General features: G+C 35.9%; 1 protein-coding gene across 2 annotated transcripts in view; it reads left to right on the forward strand.

Moving 5' to 3' along the window:
* Positions 1 to 11,279: 11,279 nt before the first annotated feature.
* cftr.L (cystic fibrosis transmembrane conductance regulator L homeolog) overlaps positions 11,280 to 27,075 on the forward strand; it is a 74,234-nt gene continuing 58,438 nt past the window's right edge. Inside the window, exons 1-2 of one of the 2 annotated variants that reach the window (XM_018252561.2) lie at positions 11,280 to 11,467; positions 26,954 to 27,064. In XM_018252561.2, coding sequence (XP_018108050.1) covers positions 11,415 to 11,467; positions 26,954 to 27,064 — 164 coding nt within the window. In that variant the 5' untranslated portion in view covers positions 11,280 to 11,414. Of the gene's footprint in view, positions 11,468 to 26,942; positions 27,065 to 27,075 lie in introns of those variants that run through there. The other variant, XM_018252562.2, reaches the window with a different exon arrangement.

Raw genomic sequence — 27,075 nt, forward strand, 5'->3', positions numbered from 1 at the left:
TTTCGGTTACCACCCCAGTTAAAAGGTGATTTCATATATCAAAGTTTTCCACAATCATTTAGCAGGTAGCATTTACTGCTGTAGGTTACTACACCTGGACAAACGTTGTGCCTTTAATTACATACGAGGAAGTGTCTCTTTATACACTTTAATCTGTTGACCCCCGTGTTTGTGTGGTAGACTTGTTAATTCCTCTGAGTTTTGTGTTATTTGTGAGGTTCTGTATCCACATTCCATAATCCATAGCAAACACTTCATCATCTACCAATCAGTTAATTGCAAAAGTACTTTCAAAGACCTTTGTTTTCTCTGTGATTTAGAGTGAGCATGCATGATACCAGTATGCACTGTTTATCAAATAAAGGGATCTTCACAATAAAGTTCATCTCTTCCAGGGAAAGAAGTTTCATTTTATGTATAAATACACATTGCGTTCAGCTGTGGTTGTGTCAATAGATCCTTTGTCTTGCATGACATTATAAAATGATCATCTTGAAAGGAGCATGTTTTTGATAAACATACAACAATTATTACTAGCATCTTGCATTGTTTTAAGTACAATTACAGCTGTAAAGCAATGTGTTGGATGTAGAATTTGTTGAACCTTGTTTGCTTTTTACATATACAAATATTTCTGACAAATGATGATCATGCAAGGGCCCATCTATGGATAGATTTCCTACCTAACTATACTATACTGTTACATACATGTGTAGATCCCCAAATTAGCTTTTAAGGTGATCAGACTCCAATGATAATCCAGAAAAAAAAATCAGGTTACCAGGTTATGCCCTTACCTCTCCTATCAAGTATCTGCCTCATTTTCTATATTGCTACAGTCTGGCAATACACACATGATCATTCAGTACAGAAAGCAGCCCATGTGTGGCAAACTTAACAATTTATTCAACCTGTATAAAATAGAAAAAACTTAAAAGCAATATATTTTAATAGTATCAAGTTTTTTCACTATTTTCCTACCCACAATGATATCATCTAGTAATCCTTCCTTGCATGCTTTCTTTGTTTCTTTGTTTTTGCTGCCCTGTGTTTTGCAAGAGTACATGCAGCACAGCATGGATCAAAGAAGAAGCCAAAATTTAAAATCTATGATGGCATTTTAGATTTTATGATCTACAGCAGGTCATTTGTTACAATTTGTTAGGAAAGAAAGTGATGTCCAATAGTTGCTCCATATACAGTCTACAGCTCATTTTACTCTACTATTGGTTAGTATATCTATTTAACCAGAAAAAGGGGGAGGGGGAAATCAGGCACTCATTATCTTTGCATGTCAAAAAATATGAATATCTTTGACCACGCCCTTGGTTCCCATCTCCACCATAATACACAAAAATAAGGTGCTTATCTGTTATGTTGAATCACTTTTTAGGTGGATATTACTGTGACATTTAATTTTAATGCCACAAGCCCCATGCCTTTGAAGACATCACATGAGAAGAGTACATGTGATTATAACATTGCTGGAATACGGCAACTAATACCAATACTGTTCCCAATTATTGCTTTATGGACAGAACACTTACGGTTTATAACTATGCAAGTTTTGACTTTACATTGGGATGTGTGTGTGGATTATTATGCATTTCACAATAGCAACATTCATATCAGTTGAAATCAATCTAATGTCCAGGAATAAACATCAATGTTTAAAGCAGATACATTTGTTCTTAATCAAGCAGCCTCTGGTTGCGAAATCAGCATCAAGAATGCTTTAGATGGGGAACTTGAGTGTACAGCCTCTTTAATTACAATCTATTAATGCATGTTAAGGGACTCTCCTCCAACTGGAGAATTTGTACAGCCATAGGAGGGGTCCCAGAGTCAGTATACCATGCAGAGTATCTTCTCTGTGGCACACTGGTCAGCAAACTTTGCCAGTGGTCACTGCCTATGTGTACTCTAAACACCAGTTCCTAGAAAAATGCCTTGCTGGAATACGAACCTCATTGCTTCCTGGCTGGCTTTGGAAGTAAGTACCAGAAAGAGGCGTGAAGCAATTTATTAATTCATAGAATTGTGAATTTATTTGTACTCTTTAACTTAAGAACTTGGTGGTCTATGAATAAATGGCTGACTTTATAATTATTATTGGAGAAACTTGTGAACTAATGTTTTGTATTACCAAAATCCTTCCTCAAGTGCTTACATTACAGAGATGATGACCCTAAAAACTATTTATACACAAACATACCAACAAGAGCACTAGCTTTTACCATGTTGCCAGGTGCATAGAAACCAAATGGCCAGATTTAATTCAGTGAGAAAAAGTTATCTCACAGTTAATCACGTGAAAAGTCATGGACGAGATTTAATTTGAGGAGGAAAAACTTTTCTCCGAATTCACTTCCAGTTTTTTTCCATAGACTTCAATAGAGTTTTCACGTGAGATACAGTTTTCTGAATTTAATTGCATCTCAAATTAAATCTTGTTCACGACTTTTTCACATCATAAACCTTTTTCTCACTGAATTGAACTGGCCCAATGTGTGAAATAAGCAGTTCCATCTAGTGGCTTGCTTTAGAAATGCACCCAGGGCTGTATTTGTGTCAGTGGCCCTGAGGCCTCAGGGTCCTTGCGCTGAGCGTCTGAGGCCTTGCGGTCCTAGCACCTGCGGTCTACGCAAACCCCGCGTGTGAGCACAGCGCAGGAGCACTACGTTCCTAATGCGGCTAGGTGGCATGCTGCTAGGGTTGCCACCTTTTTTATCTTTTTTCCCTATTAATAAGATTTGGATCAACAATCATACCGGCCAGATGGCAACCCTACATGCTGCCCCTAAAATTTCACTGCCTTGGGCCACAAATTCAAGCCTGATAATGTACCAAGGTTATACAGTTAATTGTACATTTACATAGTAACTTCATTCCTTTGAAAATTAACAGGGATGTGCCAATATTACTAAAAAAGAAGTGCAATTTTTTTTCATTAAAAAAAATGACACCACCCCAAGACTCTTCCAGCTTAGCGAAACCTAAGTTTACTGTGGAGTTAGTGAGCTGCTAAAGCACTGCTGCTTCCATCCTTCACATTGGCTGGGGGTGGCGTGAGCCTTCAATAGGCTGGAGTACAAATTAACAGTGGCATAACTACCATACAGCAGACCCCTGCATGGTTTTTGCTGGGCCAGCCTGCTGCCTATGACTTCTCACTGCAAGTTGTCAAGTTGTTTGCTGCCAGCCAATGATGCAGTCTGCTGCCATCACATATACAGATGGGGTTCAGCTCCCGATCTTCACACCACAGCAAATTAAAACAGTATTCCAGTCTATTGGGAATGGCCCCAGCCAACACAATTGGCTCTCTTTGTCCAGTGAGAGTTTTGGCTTCATAAGTACATCTTCTTTAGTACATCTAGAAATCTAGAGTAAGCACTGCTAAAAATATCTTTTGTGCAATTTAAACCAAAAGGTTATACTGTCTTATTATCCACATTGCCTCACATTTAGCTTTTTCCTGAGGGTTTTTCTTCCTCCAAAATGTTCCTAATCTTACCTTGAACTTACCTACTACAGTATGTTCCATTTGTAGTTCCTATAAATATACAAGGAACTGAGAGGGCACATCTGGCACAGTGAAATGGTGGCTGGATAAATTGGAAACTTTTTATCCAGGAAATTTTTTGTCTATGTCTATTATGTCTTGTGTGCCATCCATTACCGCTTTATGGTTTGTCTGCTCCCCTTGCTTTATGTCCAGTTATCCAATGGCTGAATACTGCTGCTAAGGGTCTTCACTTTGCTGATTGTACTGCAAACCTACTAAAATGCCTTTATCGTTTTCATACCCAAATCAGTATTACAAACAGGTAATTTTACAAACTAAACCAAATCCTAATTTCTACAAATCCTACAAAGTCTATATACGTCCATTCCCCAAAATGAAGGCATTACTTACATAGAAGAAACTCTATTGTAAACTAATATTGAACATCACCTTATCTATTTCCTTTTAGATTGCCTGACCTTAGTACTGCATAGGAACTATTTCAAGTTCGATGATAGGTACTATTGGCAGCGCCAGGGCACGTATATGGGTGCATCGGTAGGCCCCTCTTTTGCCAATATTTTCGTCCACCACCTTGAACAAAACATTTTCCTTCAGGGTCCATTCAAGAAATATATTTTAAAGTACTGGAAGTATGTGGACGACATACTTATTATTTGGCAAGGTACCGAAAAAGAATTTTCAAATATGTTAACTGAGGCTAACAGCTACCATTCCACCATAAAATTTACTGGGGATTGGTCCAGCACATCGCTGAATTTCTTGGATGTAAAACTAAGCATTTGTGGCAATAGGATTACAACTGAGATGTATTCCAAACCCACAGATCGTAATACACTACTACTTTCTTCCAGCTATCACAATCCTCACACTATGAGTGCTATACCTAAAAGCCAATATTTACGTGCACGCTGCATTGCTTCGACGGATGCACAATACAAAAAGGCAGCCAACTCGCTTACCCAAAAACTTTCTAAACGGGGCTATTATGTACCTAAGCTCCAAAGGATGGAGAACGATGTAGGTAAACTTAACAGACAGGAACTTCTGAAAGGGTCAACAAAAAAACCTGACCAGCTTGAGAGAATTTCCTTTGTATCTAAATATGGAAGACAGAGCAAAACAATTTAACAAATTATTAAACAATACTGGCCCATACTACAACAAGATACAAAATATGGTTCCTTATTTAAACAAACCTTCCTTTTTTAGCTATACTTAGGCTTACTAGCATTGCCTAAGAGACTCCCTTTGCCCCTCAGACGTTACCCAGAAAAAACAAAAAAAACTGTTCTGGGGATCACCAAAAAAAGGGACATAAGCCTGCTTGAACTGTATATGCTGTTCCTCTATTATTAAAGGGGATACAGTGTGCCATCCCACAAAAGGTAATGCCATCCAGTTAAGGGACTTTTGTACATGCGAAACAAAAAATGTGATCTACATGCTAAAATGCCCTTGCGGATTAGCGTATATATAGGCCAAACAAGTAGAGCAGTGAAAGAACGTATAACAGAACACAGGGGTAATATTAGGAACTTTAAAACAGGAACCCAGTCCGATACCCCTGTATCCAGACACTTTGCCTCCCATGGTCATAATCATATACAATTAAAATGGCTGGCACTGGAACATGTACAACTACCCAAAAGAGGAGGAAATCTTTCTAAACTGCTGTTGCAACGTGAAGCACTATGGATTAAAAAGCTAAACACCATGTCACCAATGGGTCTTAATGATTATTGGAGTTTATCTCCTTTTTTGTAACAAGATTATCTTATGTATATCTTTCTTTTTTTCAGGTTCTGAATAACTCCACATTATTTTCTACTGTGGGTAAGAATATTTAGTAAAATATATTGAGATTACTACGTAGCAAGTAAAGCTTATGATTAATACATGTCAAGCATCATATGTTTAGTTTAGTAGGCTTATAAAGAGCAGTACTTTTCTAACAACTTTTTCAAGAACTTTTATATATTTAATCTTTTTTATAAATATAATCCATTTTTATAACTATAATCACTTTTAATAATATTTCAGGTACACGCTGGGACTTTATTGTGTGAATCAGACTATAGGATCTGACAGTTACAAAAAGGACAATTGTAACATTGCACTACCACTTTAAATATGGATTCAATGTTTCTTAATTACACTTGTTAACCTCTATGACGGGTGGGGGCGGGGTAACACACCCCTTGTGGTTATTTATTTGTCTTGCATTGCACTTGTATCTCACACTTGAAAAAGGGCCTGTGACGCCCGAAACATGTCGTGTGGATAGCAGCAATAAATTGCACATTGTCAGTCATCCTGCATACTGTCCTTCTGTCCTCCTATTTGAATTTATACAAATCCTAATTTCATTCATATGAAAAATAATATAGCTAGAATATACCTGGAATGTTCTGAGGACACCTTGTAAATAGAGAGGGCTGGCATTCTCAACTTTTAACTTTTCAAGCTTTCCAGACTTTCTACTTGCATTGAGCTGGCACCCTGATCCATACAGCCTCAGTAGTTATTTGAGTCTCTTTGAGCCCTAATTCTAAGTTCTCCTACTCCCTTTCCTTTATTGCCACAAAAAATGTATTGCATATATTTTTGCTTTGCACCCCTTTTTCTACTTTATCTTCAAAATTTTATTTTTTGTTTTAAAAAATATCTACTTTATACTCCCTTTTTGGGGTTGCAGATCCATCTGTAAAATAACGTCCCTTAATATATATAATATTTATCCTTTTAAATTCTGTACAGTCAAGAATAGAATTGATGTACAGTCTAGTTCTTCTCATTATGGCACATTTATGTGAGATCCTTTAGGTTTCTAATTTTTAGCACTTAGGGGTGATACACATTTTCATATTCATAAAATCATTTTACAGTTTCTTACGCAAATTATTTTGTTGTACAGTCGTTGTTGCAGATGTAGACTATGACGATAATATTTTTTCATGGCAGTAGAATCATAAACAATGGCAAGACTTCAGTTTTCCATTACATATTCTGTGACGATCTCCTAGTAACATGTTTTTCCTGAATTTTGTTTTGTTGTGGAAATAATTAAATAGAATAGCCACACAGGAATTTGACAAAAAATATGTTTAAAATTATTTTATGAATCAAGTGAAGCCTGGTTTTTGAAAACATATTTTCATCCACTTCTTTCAATTGAAAGAGATGAGAGATTTTATATATAAATATATGTATATATATATATATATATATATATATATATATATATATATATATATATATATATATATATATATATATATATATATATACACATACTTAACACCTGCCTGAGGATGGTAAAGCAGGTGATTAATTGCTGGGTGGTGTAATCTACCAGTAGCTAAGGACAGTGAAAATTGCTACTGTAACTGACTAAGAATACAGGTAATGTTTCTGACATTTTACAGTTACTAGAGTAATTCATGCAAAACCTAAAGTATGAAGAACATGTGGATAACATTTCTCTCTGCTAGGATGCCAAAAACATCTGCCATTGACTTCTACATGAACTTGACAAGTTTGAGATGGTGTATTTTTGGATTCAAGCAGCTTTGGGGTATGATAAATCTCAAAAAATCTGAGGGTTTTTTTCTAAGAAAAATTTGAGTTTCCCCCTAAAAACCTTGTCCAGAAAAGTTTTCCTTTTGGGAAATCTAGTTTAGCTATGATAAACATGCTCCAGAATAATCTGTGTTCTATTGACAAGGAACATAAGGAACAAAATGTACAATTGTATCCCTCAACAAATTGTGGTTTAAAAGGTTTTTTTAAGCAAAATTAATAAAAGACTGTTAAATTAAATGCAATTCAATTAAAACCACTGAAAAACAATGATGAGAATTAGAATCGTTGATGGTTGATGGTTCTGTGAAAGAGAATTGGTATGCAAAAAGTAGTTTTATAACACTTGACACAATTTTTAACCACTGTTTATTGCATCTTTTATAGCAGGTTTACAACGGCAATATAGACTGGCATGAAACTGCTTAATTATATCACCACTGTAATATTGTCAGGAAGGAAGGCCTGAACAGTGCAAAACATTTCAATAATTGTCTTCTATACATATGTACGGTTGTTTTTAATAGTAGGTAAAGCATGAGTTTCCATGGTCATGGGTTGTCTTAGTTTCTTTTAACCCTGCTTTTCATGCTAGAAAACCAAATCCAAACATTCAGAAAACTATGTTAACCTTAGACGTAAATTTAGGATCTTGTTATTGGAAACCCTCTGCTTAAAACTTATAATAGCTATGTATCTCTCGTCTAAGAACTCTATTGCCATTTGAGGGAGTAGAAACCAAGTTACAATGGCTTGTAAATTAATGTGATTTTTAGCATTTAAGAAAAAAATAAACACAAGTTATCATAATAGTAACTTTATTCTTTTTGTCTAATACCAACACATCAGTAACACATCTCATCAGGACATCAGGATCTGCTTTCTCATCATTGTTTTCACAGCCCTCTAGATAAACTACAAAAGCGAAAAGCAGATACTGTAGAATAGTTGTTGTACAAATATTTTGAGTTCTCACTTGCCATAGAGAAACAAGCATATGAAGCTAAACTGTTAAACTTCACCTACTGAACATATATTGTGTAGATGGTAGCAAGCATGACTGGCATTAAACATTCTTAATTGATAAATTTAAAGTTGTTAATTATAAATTGGATAAGGGGTCTTTCCATAATCCTGATTACCATACTTTAAGACTAATAGAAAATCATTAAAACATAAGTATATCTCAGTTGGGGTCAAGTACAATGCACTGTTTTGCCCCAAAAATAACTTATGTTAAGGGCTTTTTTGTATGTAGCTTTTTGATTCGTTCTTCTTTCCATAGGCAATCACAATACTTTGTGTGCCAGGTGCCTAAATACATTTGACACTTAAAACCAGGGGAATTGGTTGCATAAATTGAATGTGTGGGGTTGGGAAATACAATAAATACTACAGAGGCTCCCAGGAACCCCACCATGTGCAAATGGTTATGGGTGATAAGTTAGAGTGAACTTATAAGTAAGTTAGAGTGAACCTATAGAGTAAATTCCTATTGCTAGGACCCTAAACTATAACAAGAAAAAACATGGGCCCCAGATTCTGTCTTAAGATATCCATGCCCTAAAACTAATTGCAAAACTATAGATGGACCTTTCTGATAAGGCTTACTTAGTTTTAACCTTTCCTTCTCCTTTAAAGTTTTTAATGTTCCTTTTTTGCTCTTGAATTCTTGTTTTTACTTCCCTAGAGGTTTGACCTACATAACCTAAGCCACAAGGGCATTTAAGCAGGTAAAGGACATTGAAACTTGTAGGCTTTTACCTTTTTTTATGTATACTATCTAGGATTGGATGTCGAAAATCACCTGGTTGGGAGGGGTGTGTACCTGTATTTTTACACATGAGAAAGGGCACCACTTGCCCGAAACATGCTGTGTAAAGCAGCATGAATAATAAATAATCACAAGCAGTTTGTGTGCTCTCCTCTCTTTCAGAGAAAAAGTGGATACAATGGGTACAATATTAACGTCTGTTTCACATGAGCACAATTTATAAGACTTGTATTGAGACTTAAACACACCTATTGTCTATATAACTAAATATATTAGTATTATTTAAATATATGCTTGGATATTTGTTTAATTAAAAAGGGTAACACAGTGAAATGCAAGCACTGTGAGTGTATACTGCATCCTACTTCCCTGGTCTTTCAGAGCTATTGTGAAAGGGGGTGTTTATTTAGCCTACCTGTAATGAACTTGCCTGATTTTTAAAAGGCAAAGGAACTATTAGGGGAAGGGAGTGATTCATGAAACAAAATTCTTTAGCCCTTTTCCAACCAGGAGCATTTCTGGGGCCCTGCTCATCCCCCACTCTCTGCACTGTAAGAGCCAAAATTCTAATTTAATCATTGGAATTTTGGCATTTAAAGTTACCAGGCTGCCCCTGGTAACTTCTGGGCTACTGCCGCCTGATGCGAGTTTCTCAACTCACCTCATGGTAACTGCCAGCCTGCTTCAATCTTAGCTGAAGTCAAAGGGTTAGTACTTTAAAATAAAACACATTAAATAAAATATGAGTTTGCAAACAAAAAAGCAATAATTAGCAAAACACATTATCAATCGAAGCCTTATTTATTTGCTTCATTTTGCTCCTTTAAACAGCAATAGGTATGTAAATGTTACAAAAAAAAGAGACTTTTACAGTTATGTGCAAAATGAATTGCTTTTGAAAGCAGTATCTGTATACAGTTTGCTTTTTTCTGCAGTGCTGGTCCTGACTTTATGTTCCATTAAAATAATGCAGCAAGAGTCAGCACAATTGCATTAAGTATGGCACATCTGTGCAGTTGTGCCAGGCAGACGTAAATGATTTCTCATATCCCTCTATTCTTAGCATGTTCTGTAGGTTCAACTATAAAATAAATTACACATTTGATAGTGTATATTGGAATGTTGCATAGAATTACACCACCTTTCATATGCAAAATGTCAATTCTTTTCTTTCTGTGGGGAAAGCTAGACCTGAATAAGGAGATATATCTTTCTCATGGAACTTAATCTGGCCCAAAGTATCCAAAGCCACATTCCTTCATTAACTGGGTGATGCATAGTCCAGTGAAAGATAACCATGTAACAATGCTGCGCTTAGCAGAAAACCCTTTATGGTCTTTGTTCATTCCTAAGGTCATTGCACGTTTATTTGCAGCACATTTGCAACACTTTTCCTGTTATGGGTTGGAGACAATAAGGAGGTCAATTTTTAGAGCTTTGTTAGCTTTTTTATACCTCGAATGAACTCACAACTTGAATGGTTTCTAATTTAAGAAATAACTCTATTGTAAAAAACTTGAATCAGTGTAGTCGAGGTGAAAAAATCGAAAATCGTCAGAAAAAAACTTGAATCGCTCTAATTGATCGCATTTTCCATTGAAACAGTGTGAGCAGGAAGGACTGAGCGGAGCCGAGTACAACTATACAGAGGTGCAAAGAGCGAAATTTGACTTGGTTAGCTTTAATGAATGTAGTTTAACACAACTGTGCATGCGGTCATAAATGACCCCTACTTATTTGATTCACTTTGTATAGTGATACATTGTATAGCTCCACACTAATCAGTTCTCCAGGCAATAATTATTGCTTGTGCATGAGCAATTTGGAGCACAAGAGTCAGGGGTTAACAACATTGCAATATAGGAGGGAAAGACCAGATCTGTCATACCTCAGCACAGAAATCTGCAAATCACCTACTGGTCCATGGGAGACCCAAGTATCCAGACATTAATTTATGCTGGTGACAATGGAAACAGAGACAAACATGGCATAGAAGTGCCACAAGCCTGCTGTATTTTGTGCTTCCAACCTGTATGTTTTCAATGAAGTGATAACAGCAACATTTACAGTATGTTACACCTGCAGGGGAGAAGCATTTGACAGGAGCACTAGACACACTAGAAAAACATTACCTATTTAATTATCATAGAAATCCTGCCAGCAAAAGCACATTATATATTATATACCTGTCGCATGCCTAAAAAATAATTTGTAATATTTTGTATAAAACACACTTAATAATAAAGATTTAACAGTATTGATTGCAAGATCACAATGCTCCATATTAAAGGAAACACATTCTGTTTGCAGCACCAACACACCCCTTCTTTGTTACCTAAACTGAGAAAGGGAGGGGAGTGAGAGAATGAGAGAAAAGCAGAAGGAAGGAATGAAAGGCTGGGCTCTCTCTGTGCCTGGGTAGAGCCAAGGAGGGAGTGACTTCACCAGGCTGAGGGAATAAGGTGAGAGAGTGGTGACAGAGTGACATTACTGTGCCAAGAAGCTTGCAGCTGGCAGCATTGTGTCACCATGCAGAGATCCCCACTGGAGAAAGCCAGCATTTTTTCACAGATTTTCTTTAGGTAAGTTCCATAATACCAATGCCCTGTTACTGACTGGCACAGAGAATAATGATAGAGACATTCCAACTCTGGTGTGGGTGCCATGATATAGTGCTGATGAGTTCCGGCCAGAAGCATTCACTCCTTCTACATTCAGGATCCTGAGAAGTGTTTGACTATTTAGCAGTTACTTTATTACCTTGAAAAAAACAATCACTCTGGTTAATAAATCAGTTGCTGCCATTCAGTACTTTCACTGCTTGCTTCTTTTAGCCTACAGAAGTACAAATCCAATGCTGAATTCTTCTGCAGTGTTTATATTAGAATAAAAGATGGTTTCCTAGAAAGTGCCAGTAGCATACACTGTCCTGCCAACTTAGCCCCAAACAGTTTATTTCTGTTTGCATGACAAAGAGGAAGTTCATTTTACCATGAATTTTTGGGTATTTTCCTAAGGAGTTTTTTTTAAAAATTTTTTGAATAATTAAATTCCCTATTTTTTCTTCAGTCAGAAAAATACTATTTGGCTATCAGGTCACTGACCCCATCAGTCAAGCAACAGACTGACTGTCAGGCATCAATGTTATTATTTTTCAATGCTCATTTTTGTTTGCTTGTCATTTTCCATTATGATGTGAAAACTCCACCTTGGTTGCTAAGGAAAAGAGCACCTAGCAGCCAAATAGCTCAAATTTTAAGGCAGAGATTTGAAGAACAAAATATATAAATAATTTAAAAAAAGCACACAATAAAAATATGAAGACCAATTGCAAATAGCCTTGCGATCTAAACCATATAAAATTTAACCCCTTTACATGTTTTTTTTGTTTATCAGATTAGCTTTGGGTGGTTTTTACAGCATGTGTTTTAACATAAAAGTTTGGAAGTAGCAATTGCAGGTATAAAACATACTGTAAAAGAACACATTCTAATTGCAAAGTTCTCTGATGTGCTCCTAGATATACCTATGCATTTTACAATGCATGTTAGCAGAAATCTTCTTACTCATCTATTAAAAGTATCAAAATGTTCTACAGGCAAGGCACATTGTAATATTAACATGGCTGAAAGGATAATCTTGTTATTTAATCAAATAGTGATTGCAGGGGTCACGCAGCAGGAGAGAGGAGCAATCTTGTTAGCAAAATACTGTGTAGGTGCACATTATTCCAGTATTTGAATAGAATTCATTGTAAGATAGGCTATTGCTAAAGATTTGTGTGTACCATAACAGTAGCTTTATTATTTCTATCCATCCTGGTGGTTTATTGTCATAACAGGCAGCTGGATTTATTCATGTCCTTTTATTAGTTCTGCTGTTCTGATTGTTATGGGATTTGGGCTCAAAAATCCTTTATGTGCGTTTGCCTAGGCTTGCGAAATTTTTCACTGCTAATGGAATTTTCAGAGGACAACAGGTGTGCTTAGCCTTACCACACATCACCTTTAAACAAGGAAGCTTAATACCAAAATAGCACAGACCTGCGTTATCATGTCTATTGAGACATGAAGCAGAGATTTGATAACCTTATCAATCTGCACAATAGGAATTTTGATGTTCAATTTATCCTTCTAAAACTCTGTGAGTTACATGGATTTTGTGAAATGATAAAAATGGTTGTGCTAAATTCACTTCTTTCTGCTAATTGACCTAAAAACGTTAACCTTTAACAGTTTAACCTTTCACATCATTCATCCAAGCCAGATAAATGGGACTTCTACAATATTCTAATTTCATTCAGTCTTACATATGCATGTGAGGGGGTGTATGCAGATTTACATGAAGCATTTTATCATAAGGAATGACATCCAGCAAAATCATTAAGATAGAATGGAATGATATAAAAAACATAAAGGGGCACATTTATCAAGGGTCGAATATTGAGGGTTAATAAACCCTCGAATTTAAATCCTTTTTACTATCGAATTCGAAGGATTTAGCGCAAATCTTTTGATCGATTGATCAAAGTAAAAATCATTTGATCGAACGATAAAATCCTTCTAATCGAACGATTCAAAGCATTTTAAGCGATCGATCGAAGGATTTTTCTTCAATCAAAAAAAGGTAAGAAAAGTGCTGGGGAAGGTCCCCATAGGCTAACATTGAATCTCGGTAGGTTTAAACTGCTGAAGTATGTAGTCGAAGTATTTTTTAAAGAGACAGTACTTTGACTATCGAATAGTCAAACGATTTTTAGTTTGAACCGTTGAATCGAAGTCGAAGGTTATAGTAGCCTATTTGATAGTCGAAGTACCCAAAAAAATACTTCGAAATTCGAAGTTTTTTTCATTCGAATCCTTTACTCGAGCTTAGTAAATGTGCCCCAAAATGTACTGTCACTGGTAATAATTTAAGCCATTTTAAATATTTTAAGCATGATTAGATTTTTACACCAACAAAAATGGGCAAATGGTCTTTAGGATTCCTTAAAGGTCATTTGTCAGTGAGGCTGTTGAAATACAAAATAAAAAGGCAATTGCAGCAAACTGTTTGTGTCTGTTTATACTGTAGTTTATGTTTCCCCCACTCAACACTTTTCCCTCAATAAAGGATGAGTGATTTGCAAGCAGCGGTTTCATTTACATTGACATAGCCATTGGCTATTAGATAACAAGGGAGTATTTAGCTGAGAGTGAGAAATAAAAACAATAGCAGTGGTATACATGAAGACACATTGGCCCCATTGCAAACTTTGGCTTGCTTGTTGTGTCCTATTCCCCTACTCACCACCAGTTCCTAAATTCAACCCCAACTCTCCATGACTCCTTGGGACTTATTTAGAAAGCAAGTGCCCAGTGAAAAATTCAAAGGCAATTCAAAATGTTTTTTACCCACAATGGAGAGTCACTACAGAGAGGAGAGACTCCTAAAAATACCAGTTACTTTCATTGCAGTTATGCTTTATTTATTTAGTCCTGGTGCAATGATGCCTGCAAATGACTCATCACTGCACTTGGCATAATTAAATTAGCATCAAACTCATTTACACTTGTTATGTAAAATTTAGTTAAGTAAAATTTTTTTTTTGAGCTAGAGTGTTAAAGACCCAGAAACATGCTTTTATATTGCATCATGCCTACCATAATATATGAATACTTTACATTTCAAAAAGCCCACAGGAAAACTGTTGCTATATGGCAATGGCCACTTCAGATTTGAGAAATGAATGAGACTCACAATGGGACTCATTTAAGAAGAGGAAATGCAATCTGTTAAAAACTCACCATTTCAAAATAGAGGAGTTGAAGTATTTTTATAATTATTGTTGTCAAATAGCATGGAGTGGGGATTTTAGTATGTGGCAACACTGTATTCACAGGCATTAATAGCTATTAATAACCAAAGTATGAAAAAAGAGAGAGGAAGCATCCTACCCTGTTAATCCTTCCCTAGGCTATCTAGGAGAATATATATTTCTCAAATCTGGTACCAGTGTATCAAAATGCTTGCATAAAAGGCCTCTAAGTACAAAATACATTTCTTTGTAAGTACACAGGACAGATATTTAAAAAACGTTGCCTCTGTCCGTGAAGTTGTCAGAATTGCACAAGATTATCACATACTTAACATTTTAATTAACAGTTCATGGGCCTCCATTGCAAAATCACCTATGTATTTTTTACTTATATAAAAAATATCAAAAACTTGTTCTTCTTAAAGTCTGTCTTGACTCAAGGGTGGGGCTTTTCGTAGTGCACCTGTGCCAGTTCCATTTTATAAATGCTAATCTCGTATTTTGTATCTGGATATTTAAATGTTGTTTCCCAAGGCCTTATAGCAATGATTGTCAGAGCTATGACTGTGTATCCCTATGACCACATCAACCTTCAGAGCCTATAGCTGGATGTACACTTGTGTCTTTGTCAATATGAATTACTGTTGTGCTTCCAACTTCAGGGGTTGGCAAGGTTGGAGGTAGCTGCCTTAGAAAATTAAACCCACTTATATACCAGCATAAGAAGTATATCCGTATAAACACATCCATAACTGGTGGGTAGATGTAGGTGGAAAAAATATTTATTTATATCGAGGTCAATATAATAGCGCACAAGGTACTTGGCATTATATAAATGCCACATATATTTTGAAGCAAGTAGTTGACCAACAAGGGTTTGGTTTCTGATTTATGGAAACTTTAATTAGATTGCTGTGCCAACTTTGTGCTATGTTTGTGCCCCAGGCACTATAAATTAGATTGTAGGGTCTATATGGGAGGTCCTGAGGAATTCTGTGTACAGTGCAGTGTTGAATCAGTAGCTCTGCATGTGACCAAAGTTAATAGAATTGCTAGTATGTGAAACTTCATTAGTGAGTTGCTAGCCTAAATAACGAGCATATGTTTTACCAGAGTAAATATACACTGTAATTACTTTACTGTTTATCGATCACGTGTTACCGTTTATCACTTATTTGTTGCTGAAATGCACACAGACCAACAAATACAATAGACAATCCAGATGCATGTACAAAGCTGTACTAATTGTAACCATATGAGATAATCTGTTAATGTATAAAAACCTTTTTGTAATGTTCCCATATTGAAATTCTAAGTATTTACGACACTATTGTTGTACCTGTTGTTGATAATCTTAACAGCCTGGAAACAAGCCACTTTGTGTTCTCAAACTTCTCATTATTATCCCATTTTGGGTTATGTCTTCTGTTACTGATTAGCTTGTCTTTAACATCTTAATTATTTGGACCTATCTCTAATCCATTAATTTATGGATTTTCTAAATATTTGCTGTGTTCACTCTTGTTCCTTTATTTTTGGGGTTCTGTGTGGCTGTGTGACTATAACAGGCTGTCCTTCACAAAAGACCAATTAGTGAGGTCAAATTAACTGCATGATTGCTTTTGGGCAAGACTACGATAGTTGGCTAGTACTCTTACTTAACCAATAGAAGCCATAGTAGGGCTGCTGCAGCAGGTGGGATGAGATAAAATTGCTAATTAAACAAAATATAGATTTTTAGACTTTAAGTTGGTTGGCTAGTGGGTCATTAATATGGGTATGGCCAATTTCGGTGAACACTTTCCCACACCTTTCAATCTTACAGATATTACATAAAATAGGTTGGTTTGTAAACCACTGTTGGATCAGTCATCTTGTATAGCAGTAGTGCAAATCTGACAGCATAATGCATGGGGCAAATATAGAAAAGTGGAGCACAGAAATATTTTATGTATATAAAGGGAAGGTTAACTTCAATGCACACACATTTGGTATGATAGTGCAGGTAGAAATGCTAAATAATATGTGGAATTTTTATATTTTGCACAGATGTGGAATATTTTAGGCATAATTTGCATATTTTGGTAGGCATGATGGATTTTGCTAATGGGGATTGGGGTCATAAGAATTACTTTGTGTGTTATTTTGTTGGGGTCTCCCACCTACTCAACACTATATAGGGTGAAGTAAAGCATTAATAAATGATAATATCCCCACCCCAAGTACAGAGGGATTGTTAATAACAAATGCTACCCAGCAGGCCCAGTGTCCTAAATGAGAAGTGAATTCATAATTAAATACAACGGTATAGGCAATGTTCTCTGGCCTATTGCCAAAAAAATTATGTGGGGGCGAATGTTTCCTTTTATGCATTTGTTAGTGTAATTTCTTTTCCGTTCCATACCTCCCATTATTTCCATCTAAAAAACTGGGACATTGAAGGTCATGCTCTGGTCCATCCTGGCCATAACCAGTTATGACCAGACTCCACCCCCTCATATACACAAACCCTACCCAAAGTCAGTTAAATCTTGTCTCTTCCATAATTTTGGATTGTCCAACCTAGATAAGGACAGTTGGGAGAAATTATTTTCATAGTTAAAATGTAGTAAATATTTGTATTGATAACCATTATTTGTTTATTTATATCAGATATTCTTAACCTATGGATCAGGACCCATAATGCTGCTTAGATTCATATGGTCTTCCTGTAATAGAGAAATGACATACATTACTAAACCACTTCTTGGCTTGCTAATCTGACTCCTATAACTGAGTAAGAAAAATTTTGAAATTAAATCCATTAAGTAATCTATTTAGCAATATAAGATCTAAAATATTTCTTAGTCCAGAATTATTTAATACTACCCTACAGCACAAATAATTATTTACTTTGATACTTGCCATTCAATTTTAAATGTAATAGAAACATCTAAAGCTCCAAAACACATTAGTTTGCTAAAGATGATTTGCTGCAGCACTTTGCCTAAATAGCTTATTGTTTCCTCATCTCCCTTTCTTACCTAGCAAGTATGACACATATTCCCTCACTCTTCTACTGCTGCTGGTGCATGCTTATTATGGTGAAAATCAACAGTACTATGTATTACTGTATATTAAATTTGGACAGATCTGAACATTTGAAATATGTCTTCATAGTTTTTATACTATACTAATATGTGGGTATAGCCAGTTGAAATATTGCTTGGCTATAGTATATAATTGAATTTAGGTTTCATTACTTTAGCTTCACTAGCTCATGTTCATTACTAGATGATAAGAATATCCTTCATCTAAAGCACATCTAATATTCTTATTATTTTCAGTATTCAGAGATTTACAAAAGAAATGGCTTTAGATCACAATTGTGTACTTGCAGAAAAGGGTAATACATTGATTCTTCATTTGGAAGGCAGCCATTCATGGTAAACATCAAGGGCCATATCTCAAGGGGCATGCAAAGCACAAAGTATGCTCAGAAAGTGTCAGCTCCGAGAAAAGTGTTACCCTATGTTGGGAAAGTATGGGACACCATCATTAAAAGGTGAAACTTTCACCTATTGCCAAATGCACCATTTACTTTTCCATACAAGTGTAGAGATAACTGTGAAATTTCCCTTTGGTAATTCTGTTTTACTAACTCTAATAACTACTCATTATCACTGCATACAAAGGCCCTGTTTCAGATGATCAGCCATGTTTCTTTACAATTAACAATGTGTACAAATGATTCACATCTCCATGCTATAAATGTATACAATGCCAAGCTAGATTATTTCATTACTCTTGTAATAAGCTTATGTACAGCTTCACTTTTATAAATCTAGAATACCAGTCATAAAGCCTGTAAGAATCATTCTTTTTTCCAAAATATAATATTTTGTATATTCAATTTATAATGAAATGAGGAGTGCACTCTGCAAGCAAATTAATGCTGTGGTTATCCTTTTATTAGTCGACTACTTGTACACTACATGTTTGGGGCCTATGTCCCCTTTATCAAGTGTCAAAAATCATTCTTTTTTCCAAAATCTAATATTTTGTATATTCTAATTTTATATTTGCCTACAGATAAAATACCAGCAATAAACATTAATATATAGTGTAAAATGGTGGTGGAAGTACATATGGTATGTGTAGGTAGAAAAGGAACAGGTTTTCTCTGGAAAAAAGGCGCTTGCGAGGGGACAGGATTACACTTTGCAAGTACATTAGGACATTATAGACAAATAGCAGGTGACCTTTTTACCCATAAAAAGAATCACTGTACCAGAGGCCTCCCCTTCAGACTAGAAGAAAAGAACTTTCATTTGAAGCAACGTAGGTGGTTCTTCACAGTCAGGACAGTGAGGTTGTGGAATGCACTGCCGGGTGATGTTGTGATGGCTGATTCAGTTAATGCCTTTAAGAATGGCTTGGATGATTTTTTGGACAGACATAATATCAAAGGCTATTGTGATACTAAGCTCTATAGTTAGTATAGGTATGGGTATATAGAATTTAATTAAAAGTAGAGAGGGGTGTGTGTATGGATGCTGGGTTTTCATTTGGATGGGTTGAACTTGATGGACTTTGTCTTTTTCAACCCGATTTAACTATGTAACTATGATACTTGATTGTTCATGTGATAGAATAGATCATTACAATCCATCAGTCAGTAAGAAATATCAGGTACAGTATATTGTATTAACTTATGAATAGCTGCCAATGCATTTACAATGTATGTATCTCTTGGTCTGTCTACCTATATACCTTGCCTTGGTAAAGTATTTAGACTTCACTAATTTTCCCGTGATGCTTTTTTCCAAAGCACTGAAATGCAAACATTGTTTTTTCACAAGACTTTTTTAGAAAACAAGTAATAATACAATGAGAGAAAACCTTGAACTATTCTGTTTGCATAATAATTCAACTCTCACACAATATTTTATAGAACCACCATTTGCAGCTTTAAGGTTTTGGCTACATAAGTACCAGCTTTGCACTCTCTCAGGGAGTCATTTTGACCTATTATTCAGGCAGATTTACTCAAGGTTGTTTAGCTTAATCAGGTGACACTTGTGTATTAATCTTTCAAATATGGCCACAGAAGCCCAGTTGGACTGAGATCAGGTATTTTGCTGGGCCATTGTAGGACACTCACCTTTTTGTTCTTGAGCTACTCTATGTTAATTTAGCCTTGTGTCTAAAATGAGTGTTCTGTCAAAACATGAACTTTTGCTCAAGGTTGCTTCTTTCGCAGACTGAAACATTTTATGTTACCAGTGTTCTGCACTATCCATACTATTAACAATATACCCAGTCCTGTGGATTAACAGCAACCCACAGCATGTCTATCGTCATCATATTTTACTGTTGGTATTGTGAGCTGTGGGCAGTGTTCCTTTTTTGCCATGTGCATAAAAATTATATTCATGGACACTTTAAAAACCTGTGTTCAAATATTTTATTTCTGTGTGTCCAGAGGGGTGGGTAGCTCAGAAAAGTACTAATTTTGCACATTATGGGGCAGAGTTATCCAGGCCCGGATTTGTGGGAACGCCACCTAGGCCCGGGCCTGGGGTGGCAGGTTTTTTGGGGGGCAGCATGCTGCCCAACCACACCCAAATTGGTTCACAAACACTGGGGATGTGCTGGAGATACAATCATTTTTCATTGCTCCGGTCCAGATGATGAAAATTTGCACGAATAAAGGGGAGGGGACTGGGGCGACAAATGGCAGTGGGCCTGGTGGCACACACTATGTAAATCCGGCCCGGGAGTTATCAAGGGTCGAATTTCAAGTTCATGGGAGTTATTTAAAACTCCCATGAACTCGAAATTGGACTAACTGCAAACTATTTAAAAAAAATCAAATCTTTTGAACTCAGGTGAATAGGATCGACACCCGCAAACTTGAATCAAATTCGATTTGAGTTTTTTTTCCGAAAAAAACTCAAAATGTCATGAAGGCTGAAAACAACTCCTAATTGATCTCAAGATGTCCTCCATATGCTAAAATAGCAATTTGGCAGGTTTAGCATGACAAATAGTCAAATTAGAATTCTAAAAGTGCCAGTGTGTATGATTAATTTCGAAAAACTAATTTTGAAAAAAAAACACATCAAATTTTAATAATTCCCTAGTTGAATTTGACAGTTTTGGCCTTAAAAAATTTGAAAATTCATATTTTCGCTTCAACCCTTGATAAATCTGCAGAGGTGTTATGTGTAGGACTTGTCTTTGAATGTCCACATTAGGTGCTTCATCCTCACTAATGTATTATTATATTTATTTCTGTGTATTTGCCATATGTGATTAACAATGCAATGGAAATAACATACAGGCTGTCAAAATGCTAAATCTTTTAAGACAATTTTGGCTTTATGTAGGTGGCTTGGTTCCATGGACATGGTTGCTTTATTTGTTTCTAGTAGGCCTATATACTATATTTTCACAATAATACTACATATTGTATGGAGCATGTACCCTCATAAGATGGTTTTAAAGTTGGTTGTTGGTTGTAATACTTAATTTGTGAATGCAAAATATTTTAACATTTTGGCATTAGTTATAGCCTAATAGAGGTCGTATTCCTATTAAGAAGTATATATGGAGATTTGTTAAAAGCAGCATTGTTGAAATTTTTTCATGCAGAGAACCAATAATCCATTATACCACAGGTTGGGGTTAATATTGCAATAAATAAAACACCTGGGAGGACTACATGCAGTCTGTACTACACAATATTTTCAAACAATTGTATAGCCCAGAAAATTGGCTTTAATTTATGATATGAATATTGGCTTTAGTTTAATAACATGGACCTTGGTCATCATTTACAATTTAGATGACTACAACAGCTGCCAAGAGGTAATTATCAGTAATGATATAAATCAACTGATTATCTCAGGGTAGAAAATTGTGATAGATCGGAACATTTTTAAGGCTTTTGTCAACACTGTTATTGCCAAGCATTTTCACAGGTCTTCAGGTGACTTTGGCAAGCAACCTGTAGTTGGAAATGATGTACTTAGGGGTGTGACATTCTGAAGTATTGTAAATAGCTAATAAACAGAATCACAGAACATGTTAAACAAACTATACCCATGTACAGGTAGCTGTTCCACAGCAAAATAAGACTTGGCTAGCTTACAATATTTAACAAAAAAAGAAACATTTGTTAAAATATTATTTACTTTTCATTCAGGTATAGTACCTTTTTTTTTATAATTGCACCAGTTTAATATAAATGTTCTTAATACCTGCAAACATTTTTGTATTATGCAGTAAGGACAACATTGATTTGCACATAATCTATTACTGAAATGTTATTACTGTCCCTGTTGCAAGTGCAGAAGCACTAATGAGTACAAATGCAACCCTTATTCACTAAATTGCAGCAGGGCAGTGCTGCACTCTACTCCTTTCGCCAGATAAAACCTATGGTGCTCTGTGCAGAGCACAGCATCAGAAAGTGCAACACAGCCCTGTGCTTACCACCTGCCATAGTTACCAGCTGCCATAGTTCAGAGCCCTGTTGTGGCTTATGCCATAAGTTAAAGGAATTGTGCAGCATAAAAACTGGGTAAATAGATAGGCTTTGCAAAATAAGAAATGCTTTAAATATAGTTAGTTAGCCAAAAATGTAATCTTTAAAGGCTGGAGTGACTGGATGTCTAACATAACAGAACACTACTTCCTGCTTTGCAAGTTTCTTGGTTTCCACTTATGCACAGCTATTTCATTTACCCACTTTTTATTTTTACACTGAACTGTTCCTTTAAGGGGCTGGAGGGGGACACCTACTTGCCTCCCCCCACCTCAGTAAATCTGCAGTGCTGAATGCAGGCATCCCAGAATTCATTGGGGGGGAGCATAGGTCTGATTGACACACAAGTTAGGGGGCAGGGGGGGAAAACTTAATTGTCTCCCCATACCTCAAAAATACAGTGTTGCCTAATATAGGCATGCTTATATTCACTGCTGGAACATAGGTCTCTGCAGCTATTCATTTACTGTGGAAGTCAGAGTGCAAATTGCAATAAAAAATATTGCTAAAACATACTAAAGGCTGCTTTGTTTTGGCACTCCAGTTTGGTATCCAAGCTGTTCTTTTCACTAGTAATCTAGCTGAAAATGCAGGTCAAGAAGAAACATGGTGGAACTATTACAAACAGAAAACAACCAAAACAGTCATGTATGATATGGAGATCACTTGTTAGTGGGGTTAGTAAATTTTAGCAACCATATGGAAGTTTAATGTATATCCTGTATGCAGTGGTCATTAAAAGTTTTTTGTTCTGCTGTAACAAACATTGGCATGGTTTTCTGTGACAAGCATTGTGTCTTGTGGTCATTCTCCAAAAGGCTCTCTTCGGTATAGAGCCCAGTCAATTCTCCACAAACTGTCCTATAAACTAAATATCCCAGTACAGGTATGGGATCCGTTATCTAAAAACTCATTATCCAGAATTATCCAGAAAAATCCAGAAAAAAATCCAGAAAAATCCAGAATGCAGAATTACGGACAAGCTGTCTCCCATAGACTCGATTTTATCCAAATAACACAAAAATTGGAAAAGTGATTTCCCTTTTCTCTGTAATAATAAAACAGTAGCTTGTACTTGATCCAAACTAAGCTATAATTAATCCTTATTGGAAGGGAAACCAGCCTATTGGGTTTGTTAAATGTTTACATGATTTTCTAGTAGACTTATGGAATGAAGATCCAAAATATAGAAATATCCATTATCCAGAAAACCCCAGGTCCCGAGCATTCCGGATAACAGATACCATACCTGTACCCCCTTTTGCTCATACAATTTCTCACCCATTTCCAGCACCAGCTCCTTAAACCACTTCACACACAGATAATGTAGACTTGGATTGATCTAATGTGATTAATTTGAAGAGAATGTCATGCAGTTACAACTAAATATACAACCACAAGGAAAATGTTGTTTGGTAGAAATAATATTGTAATAACAACCACAGCATTTAAAATGTAGTGTAATTCATTGCAAATAGTTTACAATATCCTCCTAAATAAAGTAGCCAGACATTTAATTTAGCCTGCTCCTGTATGTGCTTAACTAAACCTTAATAAGGGAACCCTAGCTATAAGTCCATGCCATTATTTGTTTAACTATTGGGTTATAGGAAAGAGTGAATCTTCTCTGAGTGTGTGTGAGCCTATATTCTGACTACACAGAATATAAGATACACAGGTATAAGATCTGCAATTTGGAATGCTTGGGACCAGGGAGTTTCTGCATAAATGATCCTTCTGTACTTTGACTTAAGGCAACATATATAAATAAATAAACATTAAAACATTAAAAAAATTGGATTATTTCTATTAGTATGGTTTTTGCTAGCTTACAATGGAGCAGATTTACTAAAGGGTGAAGTGGCCGTCGCTAGCGACAATTCGCCAGACATCTCATCCGCAGGGACATCGACAATTTACTAACAAGCGTAAACAACAATTTGCTAGTGAAAGGGATGGTCACTAGTGCAGTTTTGCGCCCTATCGCCTATTTTTGCTCAGGTGAACGGTCGTTACTCAAATTCACTAAAGTGCGAATTTTACAGAACGTTACTTCTTTCGTCAGAGTTTCCTTCGCCAACTTACACCAAGTGAACTGATAAGATAAGGCTTCATCCTCCTCAATCGTATGTTAGTGACATCATATTAAATCTATGCCGGAAACTCATAAAACTTCTAAAAATGCTGACGTCTTTTCATTTTCTAAAGCGGGATTGCCTTCGAGAGTTCTAATTAAGATTTTTGTGTTAACATTTTTTTCAACCAATTTGAAGGGCATGCCACATTTGTTTAATTTTTATTTTGCTTCCTTGGACATGTGTAATAATAAGTGGCCACTTCAAGCATTTGAACCAACATCTCTAATAAAGATATACAACCTATATGTACCTGCTCTATTCAAATTGACCCAAGCATAAGAGTACTAACAAATGAAACACTAGTGGCCGATCGCTGAAGAATTAATGCTAGCAAAACTTTGCCAGCGTTCGGCTGCTTAGACGCAACTTTGAATTTTAGTGGATTAGTGTAATGGTAATGAATTTATGCCTGCTGAAATAGCGTGAAGTGTGGTGGAGCGTTCGCTGGCAAAAATCCTAGTGAATTTGCCCCAATAAAATACAAGGTACTGTATTATTACAAACAGTCAAATATCAAGAATTACAGGAAAAAATGTATTCTTCACACACTAATTTTTCAACTCTTGGGACTTGATATATGTATTGAGAACCTGTCTTTAGTAAAATCAAACATGCAGACGCTAAACATGATGCTGAGAACAGAGGTAACTAAATAAAGGTGGCCATACAGGCCAGATACGGGCAGATTCTTTACTTCCAAACGACCGATTAAAGAACGTTCCGATAATATCGATAACCTATCGGATGGTTGATGGTGTACGAACGATCGTTGGACAAACGATCGTCTCGACATTATCGTTTGCAAAATTGATCGGATGAGTTTAAAAATTTTAGTCGTTCAGGAATAAAATTCCTCTTTGTGCATGTCAGGATTGTAGCACAAGCCAACGAACATATACAGAAAAACGAACATATACGGAAGGACCAGAACGTCATTTGTAACCATAGGAACTATGTAAAGAAATAAATTGGTGCTGAATGCAGGAATATCACCCTATCACCTCATATGTGAAAGAAGTTTATTATGCCATCACAAGACATAAATCCATATGGAGCAGGGAAGATGAAACTGACTATATACTACAGACAGTGACACAATGCTAGCATCACTTCTCATTTGTTAAACAACGTTCGTCCTTACACAAAGCAAACAATACGATTATATCTGTTCATGTAATCATTCTCCGCAAATGGCATATTGTATGGTAAATTAATCATCAGACGATCGTTTGACGATACGATCGCTCATCGCAGAACGATAAAAGTATGCCCGTGTATGGCCACCTTAAGACTAGCCTTTGTATCTGTGTTATCACCTTGTATAAATGTAACCCATAAGAAAACTCTGTACTCTTCATACAGGTATACACATGATCAAAGGGTACTAAAGGATAAAAAACTTTTTTTTTTGTTTGTTTAGCTCTCAGATCTATTCTTGCCAAAGCTTTTGTGTAAACATGAGAGATAATTTGACACACATATGCTTGTGGATACTAGGAACAATACTGCAATGAGCTGCTATGTGGTTGCTGCTGTTGCACAGTGTGATTTATGTTGTGGAAATGTAATATTTGGGTTTATATATATATATATATATATATATATATATATATATATATATATATATATATATATATATGCACACTGTTTATTGGTCATTTAAAATAAGTGCAATGATGCACACTCTAATTAGGTCAGATGTGCTAATTAGAAGTAGCAGACGGCTCTGGCATAAAATCAAAATAAGCTGTTTTAAAGTTGCAGTATTTGCAGTATTTCCATGCAGGACTGATAATTTATAACTTATTATTTGTATGATTATGTGTGCCAGATTTGAGCCCATCTACACACACTTTGAGGTGCATATAAGTCTTGAATTAAACATATGCAGTAGTTGCATCTTCTTACCTTAGCCACAGATACAGTAAGTATTAATTTATTGCCATTTACCTATTTGTGGAAGACACATATTAATGAACAGCAAGGTTTAAGGACGCTACAGTTGCAAAGTAGCTTTATGTGAAAGAGATAACTACAAACAGTTTTTAAACAGATCACTAGACAGGACAAGGTTAATAGTCCTTAAATATCTAGGGTGTTCAAATAAAAAGGTTTGTGCTATTGCTATACAATATTTGTTTTCTGTCGATAAACATTGAGACATTATGCGTCATTAAGGCATAAATAGATGTATTAATCTAGTAAATTTATATACCCGATCCTAGTTTGGCTAGGAGGGTACAGGACAAAATTGACCCCAATGTAAGACGGAAGCATCACACAATAAGATAAAGGCATTATGGAAAAACTTGATGCTCTCATAGTAAAAACCAAGCCTGAGCTGAAATTATTGCTGAGAGCAAAACAGTTGTAAAGAATAATGCACAGTTATCACTGGCCTATAATGTCAGAGGTCATAAATGGGAATTTAAAGGGAGACTCACTGTTGCAGCTTAATATTTTTGGACCCACAAGGCTAAGGAAAATTAGTTATGAAACCTTGACATTTTATAGTTTCAATGGTTTTTGACTTCTATACAACTTTCTTGTGCCACACTTGCTTTGATGCTATTTACCTATTTTATTTTACTATGTTTTTTAGCTGGACTAAGCCAATTTTGTGGAAAGGCTATAGGCAACGTCTGGAATTATCAGACATTTACCAGATTCACCCAGGGGACTCTGCAGATAACCTTTCAGAAAGGCTAGAAAGGTAAGTTGAAC

This window comes from Xenopus laevis, chromosome 3L (assembly GCF_017654675.1).
Source record: "Xenopus laevis strain J_2021 chromosome 3L, Xenopus_laevis_v10.1, whole genome shotgun sequence".
Lineage (NCBI taxonomy): Eukaryota > Metazoa > Chordata > Amphibia > Anura > Pipidae > Xenopus > Xenopus laevis.